The 18,853-nt window shown below is 34.5% G+C and overlaps 1 protein-coding gene across 1 annotated transcript in view; it reads right to left on the bottom strand.

Annotated features, from left to right (window-relative positions):
* Positions 1 to 18,853, bottom strand: part of MIB1 (mindbomb E3 ubiquitin protein ligase 1) — a 93,869-nt gene that overhangs the window by 42,676 nt on the left and 32,340 nt on the right. Inside the window, 5 exon segments of the mRNA XM_006191768.3 lie at positions 736 to 887; positions 2,925 to 3,122; positions 8,911 to 9,018; positions 13,734 to 13,867; positions 15,484 to 15,628. Coding sequence (XP_006191830.2) covers positions 736 to 887; positions 2,925 to 3,122; positions 8,911 to 9,018; positions 13,734 to 13,867; positions 15,484 to 15,628 — 737 coding nt within the window.

Here is an 18,853-nt window from a genome sequence, read left to right as displayed (position 1 = left end):
TGTAGGTTTGAGTCAACTATAAACAAGACATCTAATATAAAGTTTTCTTAAACGTTTTTCAAAGTACAGTTGTTCCAAAAATTTCATTTATAGAAAGCTCTAGGTTAAGCAAAGCTAAGCATTTTCCTTTTCTGTGGGATTTTACAGATCCTTTATAAATTCTACGATTTCCCGAAAGTCTTTCTCAGACTTTTAACCAGCAAGCAGTTTTTTCAGTAGATCACCTATTACTACAACAATGGTTGGAGAACATCCATACTACAAGTTTACCATACTAGAAGTTTATATAGCTAATTATATTATTAATAAGAAATTACACAACCTCCTATTTAGCCACAAGTTTAAGAAAATAATTACCATGCAAAATAATTAACATGCAAATGGACAACATCGGATTAGAAGACACCTGGAAATGATCTTGAAGAAACATAAATCTCAAAATGGAATGTATTTTAATTAAATTTTTAGAATATGAGTATTCTTGATATCCATATTTATCTCCATATTTAACATATATTTAAACAGTCATTTCATAATACTTGTATTAGTTTAACCAAAAAAACCATCATATAAAACTAAGCTACTTAATGAAGACATAATTTCCACAGACCTTAAAATAATTTAAAATATTAAAAAAAGCCAAAATTATATCCTCATCAGTATCAGAAAAAGAAAACCAGCAATAGGAAAATATTTTTAAATTGCATATAAAATAGTAAAAGGTGACATCTGTACCTGGGATTTCCTCTTAGTGCAGCATGGTGCAAAGCATTAAATCCATTATTATTTGTAATGGTAACATCTGCCCCAGCTTCCAGAAGAACTGCCAGGATATCATCACGTTTCTTACTTATTGCATCATGAAGAGGGGTATCACCTTCAGAATCCTTTTTTTTAAGTTTAAAGAGGCTTTCATTAGTTCTTCTTCAATCAATCATCAAATGTAATATTAACATTTATACTGAACTACTGAAGAAACCAAAACGGAAGTCATATCCAACAACCATTGATAAAACGTGCTGTGTGTTAAATTTAAAAACCAGGCAAGATATACTAGCCTCATTATAGTAAAGAAATGCCTACTCAGTCTAGATAAAAAACACAATAAACATGTTGTAGCTTTCCAAAGAAAATGAAAAATAAAAAGTTAAGTACCCTTCAAATATAATTCAGTAAATAACAAAAATTAATGAGGTGGAAAAGCTGCCCCCCCCAAATTCATTAGGTTACAATGGCTTGTCATACCACATTCGTTGTACCCTAAAATTCCTTACCAAACCCACATCAGTCTTGAAGCCCCATAGTAATGAATTAATGAATTGAAAGTCAGTGGTTCTCAATCTTGGTAGCACTTTAGAATCGGCGGGGAGTTCTTAAAACTCCTGATACCCACGCTGTTCTTCAGACCAACTAAGCTGGATTCCCTGGGAGTGAGAGCCAGGCATCAGTGGTTTTTCAGAGCTCCCCAAATGAACACATTGTACACTCCCGGTTGAGGATCATTAATCTAAATGTTTTCAAAGGGCAGGAAAGTCACTAGTTAAAGTGGAAGCAAATGTAAAAGAAAATTTGGCAGTCTCAGTCTACCTTTTTCTCAAGCTGACTACTTTTTTTCATTAATCAACGATTTAGCAATAAATTGTTATTCACCATCAGTCATCAGAATTAATGCATAACTAGACCTCATTCATTTCATAGTCACAAGTGCTATTCTCAGGAAAGGCAGATATAGCCTAACCTATGGCATATACCACAGTCGCCAAATTCAGCCTTCCACATATTTTTGTAAACAGTTTTACCGGAACACAGCCATACACAGTCATTTATGTATTGTCTACAGTTGCTTTCATGCTATAATGGCAGCGCTGGATAATTGTGATAGAAATCGTGTGAAAGCCTAAAATATTATCGGGACCATTACAGAAAAGTCTGCCAATCTCAGGTATATATTCAACAACCTATATAAAAATTTCCTAATACAAGTTCAATCCAACAATCCAACTTCTATCCTCCTATCTGGTGGCACTAAAAATTCAGTTTCCAACTTGAGATGGCTCTTAACATGGTTGGAATAAGCTTCTACGGGCCTAATCTGTCCTGCCTTCTGTTCCCTAGAGTAGCTATTCCAAACCTTTATCAGACCTCGCAATCACCCTTTCTGTGCCTACCACTCCCCACTCACTCTCAACAGATGACTCTGCCTCCCATTTCAGACACACAAAATCAGCAGGTACAAATTCCCACTCCTTCAACAAATTAACACCCTCCCAATTCCTGCCCTACCCTCCAATCCAGCCATCCACTTAGAAGCTGTCAGTTCCAACTTCTATCAGCATCAAAATGTTTGTAGCTCAGAAATAATACCATCTAGCTGAACAAAGCCTGATTCTTTCAGTTCTTCTCAAACCCTCAGTCCCGTTACTCCTATTCTTCCTCATTACTTCTCTGAGATCTATCCAATTTAACTAACCTGGCTGCCAAAACTTTAGATGGGAAGAATCATTTCTTAGGTGACTCACTTCAAAAAGTAGGCCCTACTATAAATCAACCTTGAAACCCTATACGTATTTGCCAAATCAGAAAATCTTCCAAGACTAGACTACTGACCAGACCAAGACTCTAAGATAAATTAATCCACAGTGAATCAATAAAATTAAATCAATTAATAGCTGATATTTTCACAGTAAGTCCCCATCCCCAACCTCCCAATACAAAATCAATCTACTGACACTTTCTTAAAAAAGGCTTTTCAAAAAAGTAATCGCTGCCAATTTTATGACATTCTGTACATTTTCTATCACTTACTATGAATGGTCATACAAAAAAAGATCTGATAACAAAGGAATGCTTACCACAGAGCCTAGTACTTCCATTTAACAGAATCCTAGCAATACCTGAAGAATGTATTTCTTTAAAGGTTTTACCTGAAGACTAGGATGACAGCCGAAGTCCAGTAGAGTCTTCACCACCTGCAGGTGACCTTTATTGACAGCAATGTGAAGTGGTGTCTGTCGGCGCTTGTTTCGAGCATTCAGATCAGCGCTGCCTCGGTGCAGTACTTCTATGACAGCACCTTCGTCTCCAAAAGCTGCGTGGTGAACGGCTCTGTCTCCATCTTTATCCTAAATAGCAGCATTTAAGTTTGAGTTAGTGAATACTTTAGAAAGAAAAATAAAACTGGGAGCTATAATAATTCATCTCTTGATTAACATGAGAAAAGGAAACAGAATGGAGCCAACAAAATAACTAGACATTCACTTGAATACTGACAAGCTCCAAAGACAGACAATGACCTGGATCATTATATTAGGTCATACATATTCTGGACCAACAGTTATATCAGAAGTAGTCTGATTCTCCAGTACTCCTAATTTATCAGCCACGATGGTAAGACACCACTAGAAAAATATTAAATGATGATACAACTAATACACTTTTCTGTATATTCAAGAATAGAAAAAAGTTAAGCACTTTATTTAAAGATAAAAAAGAAACACAAGCAAGCATAATTCCATACATCCAAAATCCCAAAACTATTTCAGAGGAATCCAGTAAGTATGCCACACCTTCAGTAATAAGCACATTTCTGAGGATCTGACAGATTAAAAAAAAAAGACCCAATTGCTTAAATTTTTTTTCAAATGTAAAAAACTGCTTTTTAAAAAGAAAAAAAATGCCTGTACTGCACCCAAAAGATAATATACACAAGTCCATACCACAAAGAGTCTCATCCTCTTGTTAGATACAGATGGAGAAAGGTATTGTAAGGGTATTGTCTTTATTCCATACACATCTCAAATTTTAACACCCAGAAGTAAGCATACTCTCAGACTTTCTTCAACCCATGGTAACCTCTGCTGGACTCTAGTTTTTGCAAGCGTTTTAAAAATCCATATGGCACCCAGGCTTATCTAAATTACTTTCCAAAGATAACACTGATAAATACCATTGTGATTAAATTGATTTAAAACAAATGTACAGTTCGTTTAAAACAGTTGCTGAATTCAAAACAGTTTTTGGTCTTTGTATGTTTTCTCAAACAGATACTAAAAGTAAAATCAATCATGTAGGAGTCCACAGTGATTTGACAACCATTCTTGAGAAGGTAGGAAACCACCACCAGGGAGTACTTCTACCTTATTAATATTCTAGCTAAACAAGGTTAGGAGTTTTTGTTACCTGTCAACCTTGAGCATAAAGGAACTGGCAAACTACCACAGGAAAGATTTAAAATTCAACTCTTGTGCTTCTGAGCAGCATTATATTTAAATATCCCAGGAAGACAAGCTTCTTACAAAAAAAATTGTGTGTGCATCATTAACCTCTCTAGTGACACATATCAGTATTGTAAAATCTTAGATTTAAGTTCTTCCTAAACTCCAGTCTGGATATATTTTCTGTTATAATTTTTAAGCCTGTCTAGTGGTACTCCTTCCATGGGAACATCAACCCACTAACACTCACTGAATAAAACCAGGATTATTTATGAAGTGAAATATATATATATATTTATATATATATATTTATTTTATATATATATATTTTTGAACAGATATATATATATATATATAGCTGTTCAAAAACTGCTACCAAAACACTGTTATGTAGGTTCCATCAACAATTTATTTATGTAAAAAAAAAAAAACCAAAAAATTAAAAACCCAAATATATATCAAAAGGAAATTCATAAGAAAAATTTAAAGATTTTGGAAAATATATATACACACTAGAAAAGAATTTCCAGATTTTTAATCTAAATTAGAAAACTTCAGTCACACAAGGACCTTAATTTACAGGTTTTGTTGCTCTCTTCCAAGTTTATCTTAAGTATTCCAAAAAAGCTAAAACATCCAGGTCATTATTCTGCCTCTGATACTGCACCAGATTAGATGTTATGGGACAAAGCTATAGCTCACTGCAAAGAGGTTACCTAAAAAGATTTGTGAAGGGGCTTCAAATTAGATCTAAAACTGATCTTGGTTCTTTCTACCCTCTTGCCCCCTTCCCTCTCCTCTCAAACTCCAAAACCTGCTCTTGTTTCCAGTCCTCCCTATCTTAGCTGATAGAATCACAAACGGTATGCTCAACAAAATCAGTATCTGTAGGTCATGCTCACCTTCTTCCTTTCCTTGAACCCCTACAGGCAAGCACCAAATTCTATGGCTTTTACACTTTAATTTAGGCTCAAATCTATTCTCTCCTCTCCAGTTCTGCACAGAATCAATTCAGGCCTCCCTTCACTCTCACTCACTTGATCTACTGCCATAGCTCACCCAGCCTCCAATTCACTCTTACTCCAATCTCTTCTACACACACACAAGACAGAATTCTCTTTGTAAAACACTAAATTTATGTTTAAACCTCGTTAGTGTAACTCTATTAAAACCAAACCTCTTTTAAAGCCTACCTCTGTGGACCATTTCAGACTCACCTGCTGCCAATGTTCCCTCATGTGTAAAACTCTAACTTATCAACTTACTCGACCCCATATGTTCATATGCTGCTCCCCAGACTTCAATGTTCTTACTCATTACCTTGCTGGCTTGAGAACAGATATCCTTGAAAACTCAGCTCAGGCAATTCCTCTCCTATGAAACTTTCCCTGACTATCACAAAATTAGTTTATCCCTTCTTCTGTCATCTCACTCATCACAAGTCTATCATTTTCATTTGACTGTGAGATTCTTGGGGGTTACAATTGTGTCTTTTTATTTTTTTTTATTGAGGTATATAGTCAGTTTACAATGTTGTGTCAATTTCTGGTGTACAAAACAATGCCTCAGTCGTACATACACATACATATATTTCTTTTCATATATCTTTTCCATTATAAGCTATCACGGATATTGAATACAGTTTCCCGTGCTATACAGTGTAAATTTGTTGTTTATCTGTTCCAAATACAGAATTTAGTATCTGCAAATCTCTAATACTCAATTTATCCCTTCCGACCCCCTCTTCCCCCAGTAACCACAAGTTTGTTTTCTATGTCTGTGAGTCTGTCTCTGCTTTATAAATAAGTTCATTTGTTTTTTTTTCTTTTTTTTAAGATTTCACATAATAAGTGATAACATATGGTATTTTTCTTTCTCTTTCTGGCTTACTTCACTTAGAATGACTCTCTCCAGGTCCATCCATGTTGCTGCAGATGGCATTATTTTATTCTTTTTTATGTCTGAGTGGTATTCCATTGTATAAATATATCACAACTTCTTTATCCAGTCCTCTGTCGATGGACATTTAGGTTGTTTCCGTGTCTTGGCTGCTGTAAATAGTGCTGCTATGAACATTAGGGTACATGTATCTTTTTGAATTAAGGTTCCCTCTGGATATATGCCCAGAAGTGGGACTGCTAGATCATATGGTAAGTCTGCTTTTAGTTTTTTTAAGGAATCTCCATACTATTTTCCATAATGGCTGCACCAAACCACACTCCCACCAACAGTAGTAGGAGGGTTCCCTTTTCTCTACAGCCTCCTCAGCACGTATTGTTTGTAGACCTTTGAATCATGGCCATTCTGACTGGTGTGAGGTGATACCTCATTGTAGAAATTAACTATCTTCTCCATCTTTTAAACCAGGATTTCCCAATTTCAGCATTACTGACATTTTGGACCATATAATTCTTCATTGTGGGAGCTGTCCTGTGCACTGTAGGATTTATGTAGCATCCTTAGTTTCAACCCATTAGATGCCAGTAATATCCCCCTGCCTCCCACCAACCAATTGTGACAATCAAAAATGTCTCCAGAAAATGTCCGCTGTGGGACAAAAATGTCCCCAACTGAGAATCACTGTTTTACACAAACCATGTCGCTGTTTATGACAGACAATGTTAATTCTCACATTCTAGAAAAATGAAACTTTGATGAATTTTTGTTTTAGTCTTACTTAGGCAACGAATTATATTTATATTTCAACCCAATTTTTAAATGTAATTTTTGGGAAACTAAGTCATTAATTTAATCTTTTGTGTAAATATTCCTTTTTCACACTATTTGTACAAATTACATCTGCCTACAATAGTTCTTAAAACAGAAAATGCACAGAATGGAAATTCACATGTATGTTAGAAGTCCATATATATCTCACTACTTTAGTAAAAGACATAGTTTTCAAACTGAAAGATAAATTATTTACAAACACCTCGTCTACTGAGCCTCACTCTTCAGTCTTACCACGTGTACCATTTGTTTTGCATCTGAATTCAATTAAGGAAAAAAGAAACCTACTCCTGAAAAGCAGTACCAACTCACGTGAACAAGAAGTTTTTAGAAATAATATAGATAGTCTCATGTTGTCAGGCTTAGTAATTAAATTCTGAATCAGAAAGTATAGTTTCTAAAATATCAGGCAAAAAAAAAATTGGTTTTTCAAGTCTCTCACCTAATCAGCTTTAATCAGAAGGGTTTTTAGTATTTTAGCAGTTGCTGCTATTGTAGTTTCTGGATTCATTAAATTAAAAGATAGAATGTTCAACTCAGGGAATTTCACTCCATTTCTTAGACCAGACTAAAACAACAACAAAATAAAGCAATTGCCTGCCACTTACAAAGTACTAAATTGGTATTACGCCTTTCTTACATCACCAAAAAAACCTTTTAACACACACTCGCTTCCTAAATTCACAACCAAGAAAGATGTAACTTAAAAATTAGTACTGTAAAAGCAAAATAAAATTATTTAATCTCATTCATAAATATATCACACTAATATAACAAGCATATAGTTTATAAATGTATAATATGCTAATTTAAAATTCAAACTCTTGGCAAAAGAAAATTCCAACATCAAAGATGACTTATCTATGCCTACTACAGCTCTTTAGGAGCTGTCCAGCAACTCAAGATACATACAATTGGGGGAAAGAAAAAGCAAAAATAATGCAAGACTTCTCTTTTCAAATACATGTCTTTAAAATTTTGTAATTAGTGAAAACAAGCGGGTCTACAAATATAGCCCTCAGAAATTCAAATCCTTATTACATAGCTTCCTCAGATGGGAGTGTCATTTGGACAAAATTGTAACATTCTGCCTAGTATTAAATTTGATAGAACTTGGCTTATTTCTAAAGAATCTTGCATTGGACTAAAACAAATGTAATTCTAACATATTTTTAAGTGATGAGGTTCTGGTTAACCACAACAAAAAAAAGCCATCCCTCACATCAGCCATACATTTCTTTTTCCTTTAGTAAAAATATACCCTAAATTAAATTAAGCACATAAACACACATAGAGTGATAAACATGCAGTGTAAAATCTTCAAAAACCCACACTAAGATCAAGAAACAATAAGACTAAACAAATTCTAATTTACTGGTTCCCTCAGGAGAAAAGCACAAAACACAAAGATAGGCCTCTGAGTGTCACATATCAGGAAAAATCTTGCCCCATATAATTTATATTCCTCTTTGCTCATTTTCACCAGTATGATTCGTGAGTAACTCCAACTGGGCTTCCAACAGCATGGTAGTCCTACTATAGCAAAGGGAAACAACTATTTTCACTGAGGGTTATGCCTAGAACATTGAGGAATCACAAAAAAACACAAAATGCTTCAGGCTGTCTTCCGTCAAATTTTTCTTTTCAATCAGAAAAGCCGATAGATAAACAAGATTATACTGTATAGCACAGGGAAATATATACAAGATCTTGTGGTGGCTCATGGTAAAAAAGAATGTGACAATGAATAAATGTATGTGTATATATGTAGAATGGAAAAATTGTGCTCTACACTGGAAATTGACACAACATTGTAAACTGACTATAACTTAATTTAAAAAATGTTAAAAAAAAAATCAGAAAAGCCTTAGGTTAATATTAAATTTCAAAATGAAAACAATCCATCTCATGACACAGAAGGACATTAATTTTTACTTAAAATATTTTTTAAGCTTAGTTTAATTACCTCTGCTTCTACATCCACATTTTGCTTCAAAAGTAACTTCAAAATATCAACATGTCCATTCTGACTAGCAGCTTGCATAGCTGTGTGACCAGCACACTGTCCATTTACCTATATTGAAAAAAAAAGGGGGAGGAAGTAATGTCACAAGTCAGAAAGAGCCAATACATACATACAGTGTAGGTTTAAATCCAGCAAGCTGTATGATTCCATGAAAATAATTTAGGCTGATGTTCTATATATCCTAGTACAGATCACCAGAAACAGATACCTCTAATTTAGAGAGGGATTCAGGCATTTTTTTTAAAAAAGATGAAAGTTCCATTGTTCAAAGAGTTATGAAAGAACTTTTAGCCAGTACGCAAAGTTGAAAACGTAAAGGAAGTAAGGGAAGGAGGGAGGAAGGGACCAAGGGAAGTAAGTTTATTCATTTTGTCTACATATGTCTATTTGAATTATTAAACCTCAGAGTCTGTTTCAATGAAAAAACAAAGTAATGCAGTAAATGGAAAACACTTATAAAAGACATTGTCTACTACAGTATAAATAAACTGAATTCAACAAATATAACCAAATAGCAATGGTAAGCAATCTACCAGGAGGCATACATAAATGAGTTATCAGGGTAGCTATACACAATCAGTCTATTATAAAACAGTAATCTCCAACCCTTCCTTCATTTCAGATGTGTAAATGCATAACTTTACCCATGGGTATACCTAAGGCTAACTGCAATTCCTTAATTCTAGCACATTCACTCCCATGCATAAAACCATAAAAGATGGTTAAGGACACCACTTACTAATATCAGGAATGAAAGAGGGGTATCATTACAGATCCCATGGACACTAAAAGGAAGATAAAAATTCTGGAAACCCTATGCCCACAAATTTGATAAGCTAGACGAAATGGACCAATTTCTTGAAAGACACACTCTGCCAAAACTCACACAAGAAGAAACAGAACATCTGAAAAGGCCTGTATCAATTAAAGTAATTGAAACAATAATTAATAATCTTCCAAAACACAAAGCACCAGGCCCATATGGGTTCACCAATGAATTCGACCAAACATTTAAGGAAGAATTATACCAATTCTCTACAATCTCCCTCACAGAGAAAGCAGCTGACAAAGATGTTCCAAGAAAGGAAAACTACAGACCACATCTCTTACGAACACAGATGCAAAAATACTCACAAAATGTTACCAAATCAAATCCCCGAAAGTACATAATTATATACCACAACCAAGTGGGATTTACCCCCAGGTATACAAGGCTGGTTCAACATTTAAAACTCAATTAATATAATCCATCCCATGAACAGAGTTAAAAACAAAAATCACATGATCATATCCATAGATGCAGAAAAAGCATTTGACAAAATCCAATGCCCATTCATGATAGAAACTCAGTGAACAAGGAATAAAGGGGGACTTTCTCAATCTGATAAAGACTAGGTATAAAAAAATTACAGCTAGCATCATATTTAATGGTGAAAAACTACAGCTTTCCTACTAAAATCAGGTAAAAGCATGTCCTCTCTCACCATTCCTTTTCAACATCTTACTAGAAGTCCTTGCTAACACAGTAAAACAAGAAAAGAAAATAAAAGAGATAAAGACTGAGAAGGAAGACATAAAACTGTCCTTGTTCACAGATGACATGATCATTGATGTGGAAAATCCAAAAGAATGGATCAAAAAACCTCCTGGAACTAATAAGCAATTATAAAAAGGTTGCAGGATACAAGATTAACACATAAATGTCAATTGCATTCCTATATGCTAACAAACAAGTAGGATATGAAACTAAAAACACTATCACAGCACAGCAAAAGAAATCACCAACAAGATGAAAAGGCAACCTACTGAATAGGAGAATTTATGTGCAAATCATATATCTGATAAGGAGTTAATATCCAAAATATATAAAGAATTCATATAACTCAACAGCAAAAAAAAAAAAATTCGATTAAAAAATGGGCAGAGTTGCTGAATGGACATTTTTCCAAAGAAGACATACAGATGGCCAATTGGTACATAAAAAGATGCTCAACATTACTAATAATCAAGGAAATGCAAGTAAAAACACAATACCATTTACATTACCACCCAAAAAAATTAAACACAGGTATAAATTTAACAAAATATGTATAAGTTCTACATGAGGAAAACAACAAAACTCTGATGAATCAAATCAAGGAACTAAATAAATGGATACTCCATGTTCATCGATAGAAAGACTCAATATTGTCAAGATGTCAGTTCTTCCCACCATATCTACAGTTTCAATGCAATCCCTAGCAAAATCCCAGCAAGTTATCTTACGGATACCGACAAAGTGATTCTAAAGATTATATGGAAAGGCAAAAAGACCCAGAATAGCCAACTCAATATTGAAGAAGAAGAACAAAGCTGGAGGACTGACACTACCTGACTCTAAGACTTAACTACAAAGCTACAGTAATCAGGAATACGTGGGAAATCTCTGTACCTCTCTCAACTTTAGTTTATAAAACCTAAAACTGCTCTAAAACTAAAATCTAAAATTAAAAATTATCAAAAATTTCCAGATATGAAAGATATGATTTCCAGAATAAAAAGATCAAACATTAAAAGCAAAGGATGAAAACAGACCCACATCAAGGCACAACCTGTGCAAATTCAGACACTGGTGGAAAAAAAAGATCTTCATGCTTGATAGAAAAAACAGCTCACAGGCAGGATCAGGAATCAGAAAGGCTTAATAAATCTCCTCAACAGCAATTCTAAATGCTGGAAACAAATGGGATTATTCTGAAGGAAAATGGCATCTAACCTTGAATTCTATTCCTATGTAAAATTTAATTGTAAGGTTACCAAAAAATATATATATATATTAAAGGTCTATTCCCCATGCACCCTTCTTCTGAAGAAGCTACTGAAGACTACTTCAAAAAAGAGAGAGTAACCATGGAAACAGGAGGACAGAAGATACAGAAAACAAGAAATTCAACACAGGAGGGGAAGGGAACCTCCAGGATGATGGGTGAGAGACACTGGGCACCATATGTAGAGGGCAACCTGTCCAGATGGAACATGTCAGAAGCACTGAGAGAAATCTCTCTTAGAAAATGAAATGAATACATACCTGATATGCCTGAATGTCTTGAGAAATTACAAAATAGAGAGAATGCTGGAGAAGAATTAATTATGGTATGGATTACTAACAAATGAAAAAAATTTTTAGATTATGTCTTGAGGTTAAGAGAGAGTGACTGGGAAAAACTACAAGTGAAATCTCTGGAATGAAGGAAATGCTCTACATCTTAACTGGACTGTCGATTACATGGACATATGCATCTATCAAAACTGACTGATCCACGCATTTCACTGTATGTAAATTACATTTCAATTTTTTAAAAAAGAACAATTAGGAACACCAAGGAAAAAAAAGTTGTGTAAGAAAACAAAATTAGTATCTTCCCCAGCTCAGGTATGAATGTTATTTAAATAATAACATGCACAATTAATTCTAATCTTAACAAAATTACAATACAATATTACATTAAGAATCTGCAAGAGGTGTGTATGTGTGTGGTGAGGATGGGCTGGAGGTGGCGAAAGAAAGCCAAATCCTCACCTTCACAGAGAAGTATCAAAAGATAACTCATAGAACATAAAAATCAAGAAATAACATTTACAGTATATTACTGAAAGATATGAAAGTAAATATGTGAGGAAAATCAGCTGTAAGAGGCAAAAATAGTTGCCTCTGAAGAACAGGAAAATAAGATTGAGAAGATGTTGTTTTTCATAATAAATTTTATAGAACTATTTTTCTCTTTAAATTTTTAGAACGTATGATCCTAAAAAACAACTAAATTAGTTATTACATGAAGAAAAAAATTAAGCATATATAATAAAATGCAAATCTGCTTGACTGAATATAAAAGAAGTCTGATTCTACCTTCCAAACACAAAAAACATTTGGTACTTTGAATATCTGAAACAAATTCTTCGTGATGTAGCTCACAACTAATGAAAAAACCACTGTGTTATGCTGCTGCAGCTGATCTCTAATAAACCTAAACTGCCACACGAGCTCATAGGAGTAAGATGTTTGTATCTTACAATTACAGATCTTATCTTCGTCAGACTGTCTGGCATATTCACGTACAAAAGATGTGGCAACAAAAGCCCTCACTACACAGTGACAAAGACCCAAATTGACATACATCCTACAATCTCTTGGCCAGCACTGATATCATATCGGTGCCAGAACAGTTGTAATGGCAAAGCCAGTGAGCAACTAAGAGAGAACAAAATTTAAATTTTGAACCATTGGCTTATGTGAATGGCAGAATTACAAAATAAACTATCAAGATGTACAAAATGAATGACCGCTAATTCACCTGTATTATAAATTATGAAACTATCAACTTTCACAGGGACAGGTAGTGAAAAGTTTAGATTAAATGTTTTGAAAGAGGAATAGAAAACTACTTATAAAATTTACTAAGATGTATTTTTAAAACATAATAAGATGACACATGAGAAAATTTCACTGAATTTCCCAAAAGGACACTAACTACTTAAACACCTAAAAGTAAATTCTGTCAATCATAAAATAAAAACAGTCAGTGTTAAAATAAGAAAATGTCAATATCTTTTAGAAATGCACACTGAAGAAATAATGTCTGGTGTCTTCTTTAAAATACCTCAAAAACAAAGAAGAAGTAATCAATAAAGTACATGCGGCAAAATCTTAGTAACTGCTGAAGTATAAGGTTCGTTGTACTATTCTACTTTTGTGTATACTTCAAAATAATTTTTAAAATGCTCACATCCACATCTGGTCTTTTTAGCAAATCTTCCACTTTAGCAACATCTCCATTGGCAGCAGCCTTAACTAATTCTTCATTGAGGTCACCAGATTCTTGGGTTTCAAATAATTTCTTCAAGAGTTGGGAGAGTCTTTCTGTAAAGCATCAAATAAAGCTGCTAATATAGGAGGATCTCAAACCTTAACTATGAAAAGACAAGCAACACCCATATGCCTATAATATATACTCTTCCTTTTTTATTATTTCTATCATTATTTTTGTACTATGCTACAGATATTACCCATGCAAGTTATATAATTACTACCATACACAGCTGCATCAAATTCAAGCCCATAAGTATTCCCAGTTTACTCCAACTCATGCATTTCAAGTTAAAATTTCAGAAAAAGAAGAGAATTACATACAAATTATAATTTCAGTATTAGGTGTCATACCAAAGATATTACAAATGAACACACTCTAATGGGAGTACCATAGTAATACAAATTTCCATTCTGGCCTTAAGCATACCATACTGTCCCTCAGGAGCTCAATGCTACAGATCTTAGAATAGATCAACAGATCAATAATTATGATTCAAAAGCAATATAATCTCTGTAATAGCTGGAAAAAATATTTTAGGGACAAACCAATTTTCATCTAAAAACGGATCTCTAAAAGTGTTAATAACATACTTCAAAGGTGCCAATTGATTGGTCTTGACAAAAACAAGAACGAACCAGGGATGCTTATATAAACTCTTTCATAAGATTTTTTTTTCCTTCTAAATAACATTTATTAGTAGAGAATCTATCCAGTTCTATTCCTTAACTCTTGGATCTACTTATTGGAAAGCAAAGAAGTCATAAAGTGGGGCAGAACACCAACAACAAATCCACATTATTTGAGAGAAGGATATTAACCATCCTTCACTCTTTCTATTTATATATATTCAGCCTCCTGTGATACCATTTAACCTCAAGGTAAAAATAAACATCACATGATTTAAACTTCAAACACATGAGCAAATTACAGCAGGAAAGAAGAGACAGAAACAGAGGATGTAGAAAGCTGTACAGATTAAAATTGGAGGTCACCCAATGTTTTCCTTTGCTTTTTTACTGTTCACAGTGATGATTGTATCTTCTTTTCTGGATGACAATAATATACATACAGTAACTTGTAATTTGTTGTACAATGAACTGAGTGTGTATATGAAACTAAAGCATAAGAAGGAAAGACTTAAGGCAGGAGTCTACCCAAGCATCCAGCATACTCACATGTCAACACAGGCATGTATAATAACACATTAAATAACAAGAGAAAAAATATGGCTGATATGTGAAAATATCCAGAAAGAAAGCCATCTGCTAGCAATAATGTTGGAAATGAAAAGAAAATAAAGCTGTCTAAGACCATGACGGTTCTTTGGCAGAAAACAAAAATTCTGACGAAAGAGTAGAACACTTGAATTGCAGGTATCTCAGATCTGATGTGGAGAAGCTCTGAATATATCCAAGAAAAAGTACCTATTTATGGAACTTTTCCAGGGCATACCTCAGCCAGAACAAAGGTTGTTCATAATATGAGAAAAAAAAAAAAAGATAAAAAAAAACACATTTAGTGAAAGTTAAAAATGTAGATAATATTTAAGTGAGGTTATGTGATCTGGGAGAAAACCAAGAACACATACAGCATTATTTGCATATGAGAACTGGGGAATTAGGAGAGATTCTCATGTACACCACATGAAACACAAAACAAAACATACCACCAGATGCATTGCTAATGGCTGATCCTGCAGATGCCACCTTGGAAACTGCTGCTGGATTGTATGTCCAAGATGTTCCACAAACTTCCACCTTTAAATCACTGTCTGAATAAATCTGTTGTACTCGGCCAACTTTACCTAAAGTCTTAAAAAAATTAGATTCATGTTTCCAAGTCTAAAGTACATGCCATAAAAATCAATCACCAATTTTTACATGTTTAAAGTATTGATTTTACTTCATTCCTAATAAAGAAACTTTGAAGGATAATCATATTCAAATGGGTTATTTATTAGTTACAAACTTCAAGCTGTATCTTTAAAAATGTTTTAATAAATAAAAGCACTAAACTTTCACAAGAATACTAAAACAATCATGACTATCTTATGCATAAAAGTTCACAAAATCTTACTTTTGGATATTCAACCCTTCTTTTTTAACCTCGTAAGATACTTTTTGAGAATTTGGAACTCAAGTAGCCCCAAACCATCAATCTAGCCTAAAAAATAAAATCTGACTTCTAAAAAAAACCAATTTAAACCAAAAAGGGCTCAAAGCTTACATCTATGTTTAAATCCTTTGTGGAATCAAGCCTGACTTCAAAACAGAAATAAGCAGAAATAACATGCTTATTAAATATATGAAATAAGAAGGGCGATTAGGCACAGAACAGCAGCAGCTCTAACCACATGGTGGATACTGTTCTAAGACCTTTATATGTATCGACTCACCTAATATGCAAAACCATGAAAGTTGTGTAATATTATTAACCCATTTCAAACTCAGGTCCAAAACCCATTCTCCTATGCACAACAAATAGCCCAAAACAGGAGAAAACTGGTGAAGAACAGGGATAATATCTGTTCCCTAACACAGAGGAGATTGCTCTCTAACTTGCTTTCTCTTTTGACCTACTCATTTGGGTTTTTTTGTCATATTACACACACAACAATCTCAGAATAACAATATCAACACTATCACATATAATACATTGCTGAAAATTATTAAATGTTTTTTTCATGCAGTTCTGAATGGCAAAGTCCTAAAAGGATATTTAGACAAATTCCTATGTTTAGAAATCACTTGGAATTTCCTCTCTGTATGGTTATGCCAACAGGAAACACATTTAGGTTCATTTGTTTCATTTTATTCTCTACTTTGAGGAATTTCTTTTTTGAATTCAGTTTTCTAATTGTATAAAAATAAAAGCAATTTCAAATCAAATCTACAAAACAAGACATATTCAGAGATGTCTCCTTTCTACCTCTGTCCCCTTTATCATATTCCATTTCTATATATGAACACTTTTAATACTTCAATTTTTTAAACTTTTTTTAATTTTTAAATTTTTAAATTTTTTTAAAGTTTTCTTAAATTTTTTTAAACTTTTTTTTAACTTTTAACACTTTTAACTGTGTACGGGGATTCAACCATGATCCCTTCCAATTTTTACCTGGATTTACTCTTTCCTTTGTCCCTATTGTCTCTACCCTCAATGGTGGGCTCTGCCCTGGAAGGGAGATCTGACTGGTTAGTTTTGAGGGTTTATAGCCCCAGGCTACTACTCCAGTCCCTTCAGACATTAGCATGGACCTATTGTTCTCATCCCAAAGTGGAGTCTAGAAGAGCCCTCCCAGGTTCAGCCATTGTCAACACATTAATCTACCACCATAGCCAATAATACTCATTAGCTGCTTTGGAGTTCCCCTGTTCTCAGGTCCATCTGATGCTCCATTACTCCTTTCTGTTGCCATACAGACAGACACAGACCCACTAGCTGTCAATGGCTTATCTCTACTCACTCACATTTTAGGGTTCAAAAGACGATTCTGTCACGTGGCTTTCTTACAGATGTTTGTGGCTTATTTGGTTATGCTAATCTACTTGTTGACTGTTTTTATCAAGATGATTTGAGAAGACTCAAATCTACATCACCACTAGAATCCCAGAACTGCCCGTTAGAAATTATCTAGAGGTTTTGCTTATGCAGCAGCTTAATATGGGAAACAGGACTTTGAAGCTACACAGATCTGGGTTCAAATTCCAGTTCACTATCTTAGCTCTGATTTCCTCAACTTTAAAATAAGGATGGCATACTACCATATACCTAGTTATAATATTCCTAAGACAAACAAAGTCTGTACGTATCTGTATAATATGTGTATACATATATGTAGCATGTGGTGCACATGTACATACAGATCTTTCAGCACAGTGCTTAGAAGAACTGGGCACTCAACAGATGGAAGATGCTACAAGGTATCACTGCTAAGAGGGAAAACAAAAACATCTTGGCCAGAAAAAAGTCTTAAAATAGTATATGTAGCTCCCATAAAACATGTCAAAAAGATGACATTTTAACTAACACCATACCATAATGAGGTCTGAAGTATATCAACACATTTTTTAACCAACTGTAGTATAAAAAAGCAAACAACACAAAAAGGGATTATATAGAACTTAAAACTTTGGGGAGAAAAATAAAGATTCTAAAATATTGTCCTGAAAAACATATACAACTATCACTTACTCAATACCTAACTAAAGCAATAAAAAATAACATCAGCAGCATGTGCAGACTATGAAATGTCTTTGAATGAAAGCACCATAACAATAGAAATTTTTTTTTCTGTTGTGTTCACTATTATATTCCTGAAGGCTAACCAGCACACTGGTGTGCTAAAACATCTGCTGAAGGACTAAGGCAGGAAGGAAGAATGGACTGATGAAGGGACAGTACAAGATCAAGGACAGGGAAGGGGGACTGGACAGGATGGGAGGGGGGCAGAGGGCAAATGGGCAGAAGTTGGGGCTGGACAGGAAGAGAAAAAGATGTTTACCAGGCCAGGGAACTGGATAACACACTGGGGGTGGGGGTGGGGGTTTAGAATATAAAGAGGCAGGAGGGGAGGTACATGGGACAGGAAGGAGGTAGTACCTAATGGGCTGGGACTTGGAGGAACAGGAAAAGACAAGATTTGAGACTGGACTGGACAGGAGCAGGGAGTGGGCAAAGTGAAGGGCTGAAGAGGAGGATGTAGCAAGGTGGAAGGAAAGAGGATACAGGGCAAGGCAGTATGGGGGAGAACATGATGGAACAGGTAGTACAGAAGGAAGGGGACAGGAGGACAGAGCAAGGGAAGGTGGAGAAAGAGAGGGTGCATGAAAAGAGGGCACAACAAACAAATCATTTTGTTGTTGCTGAACATTTGATGAAAAATGTTTTAGAGGCAGGCCCCCAAGTAAAGAAAGCAGCAGTGGTCCAGCACTGCTGGTACCCGGATGAGCACTTGACTCTCATTCTGGGGTGAAGTATCAGGCAGTCTCTTTGCCTCACACCAATGTTACATTCTCCAACAACTCTATCAAAAA

Source organism: Camelus ferus, chromosome 24 (assembly GCF_009834535.1).
Source record: "Camelus ferus isolate YT-003-E chromosome 24, BCGSAC_Cfer_1.0, whole genome shotgun sequence".
NCBI classification, from domain to species: domain Eukaryota; kingdom Metazoa; phylum Chordata; class Mammalia; order Artiodactyla; family Camelidae; genus Camelus; species Camelus ferus.
The sequence above is the reverse complement of the archived record's forward strand: the minus strand, read 5'-3'. Positions and strand labels throughout refer to the sequence as shown.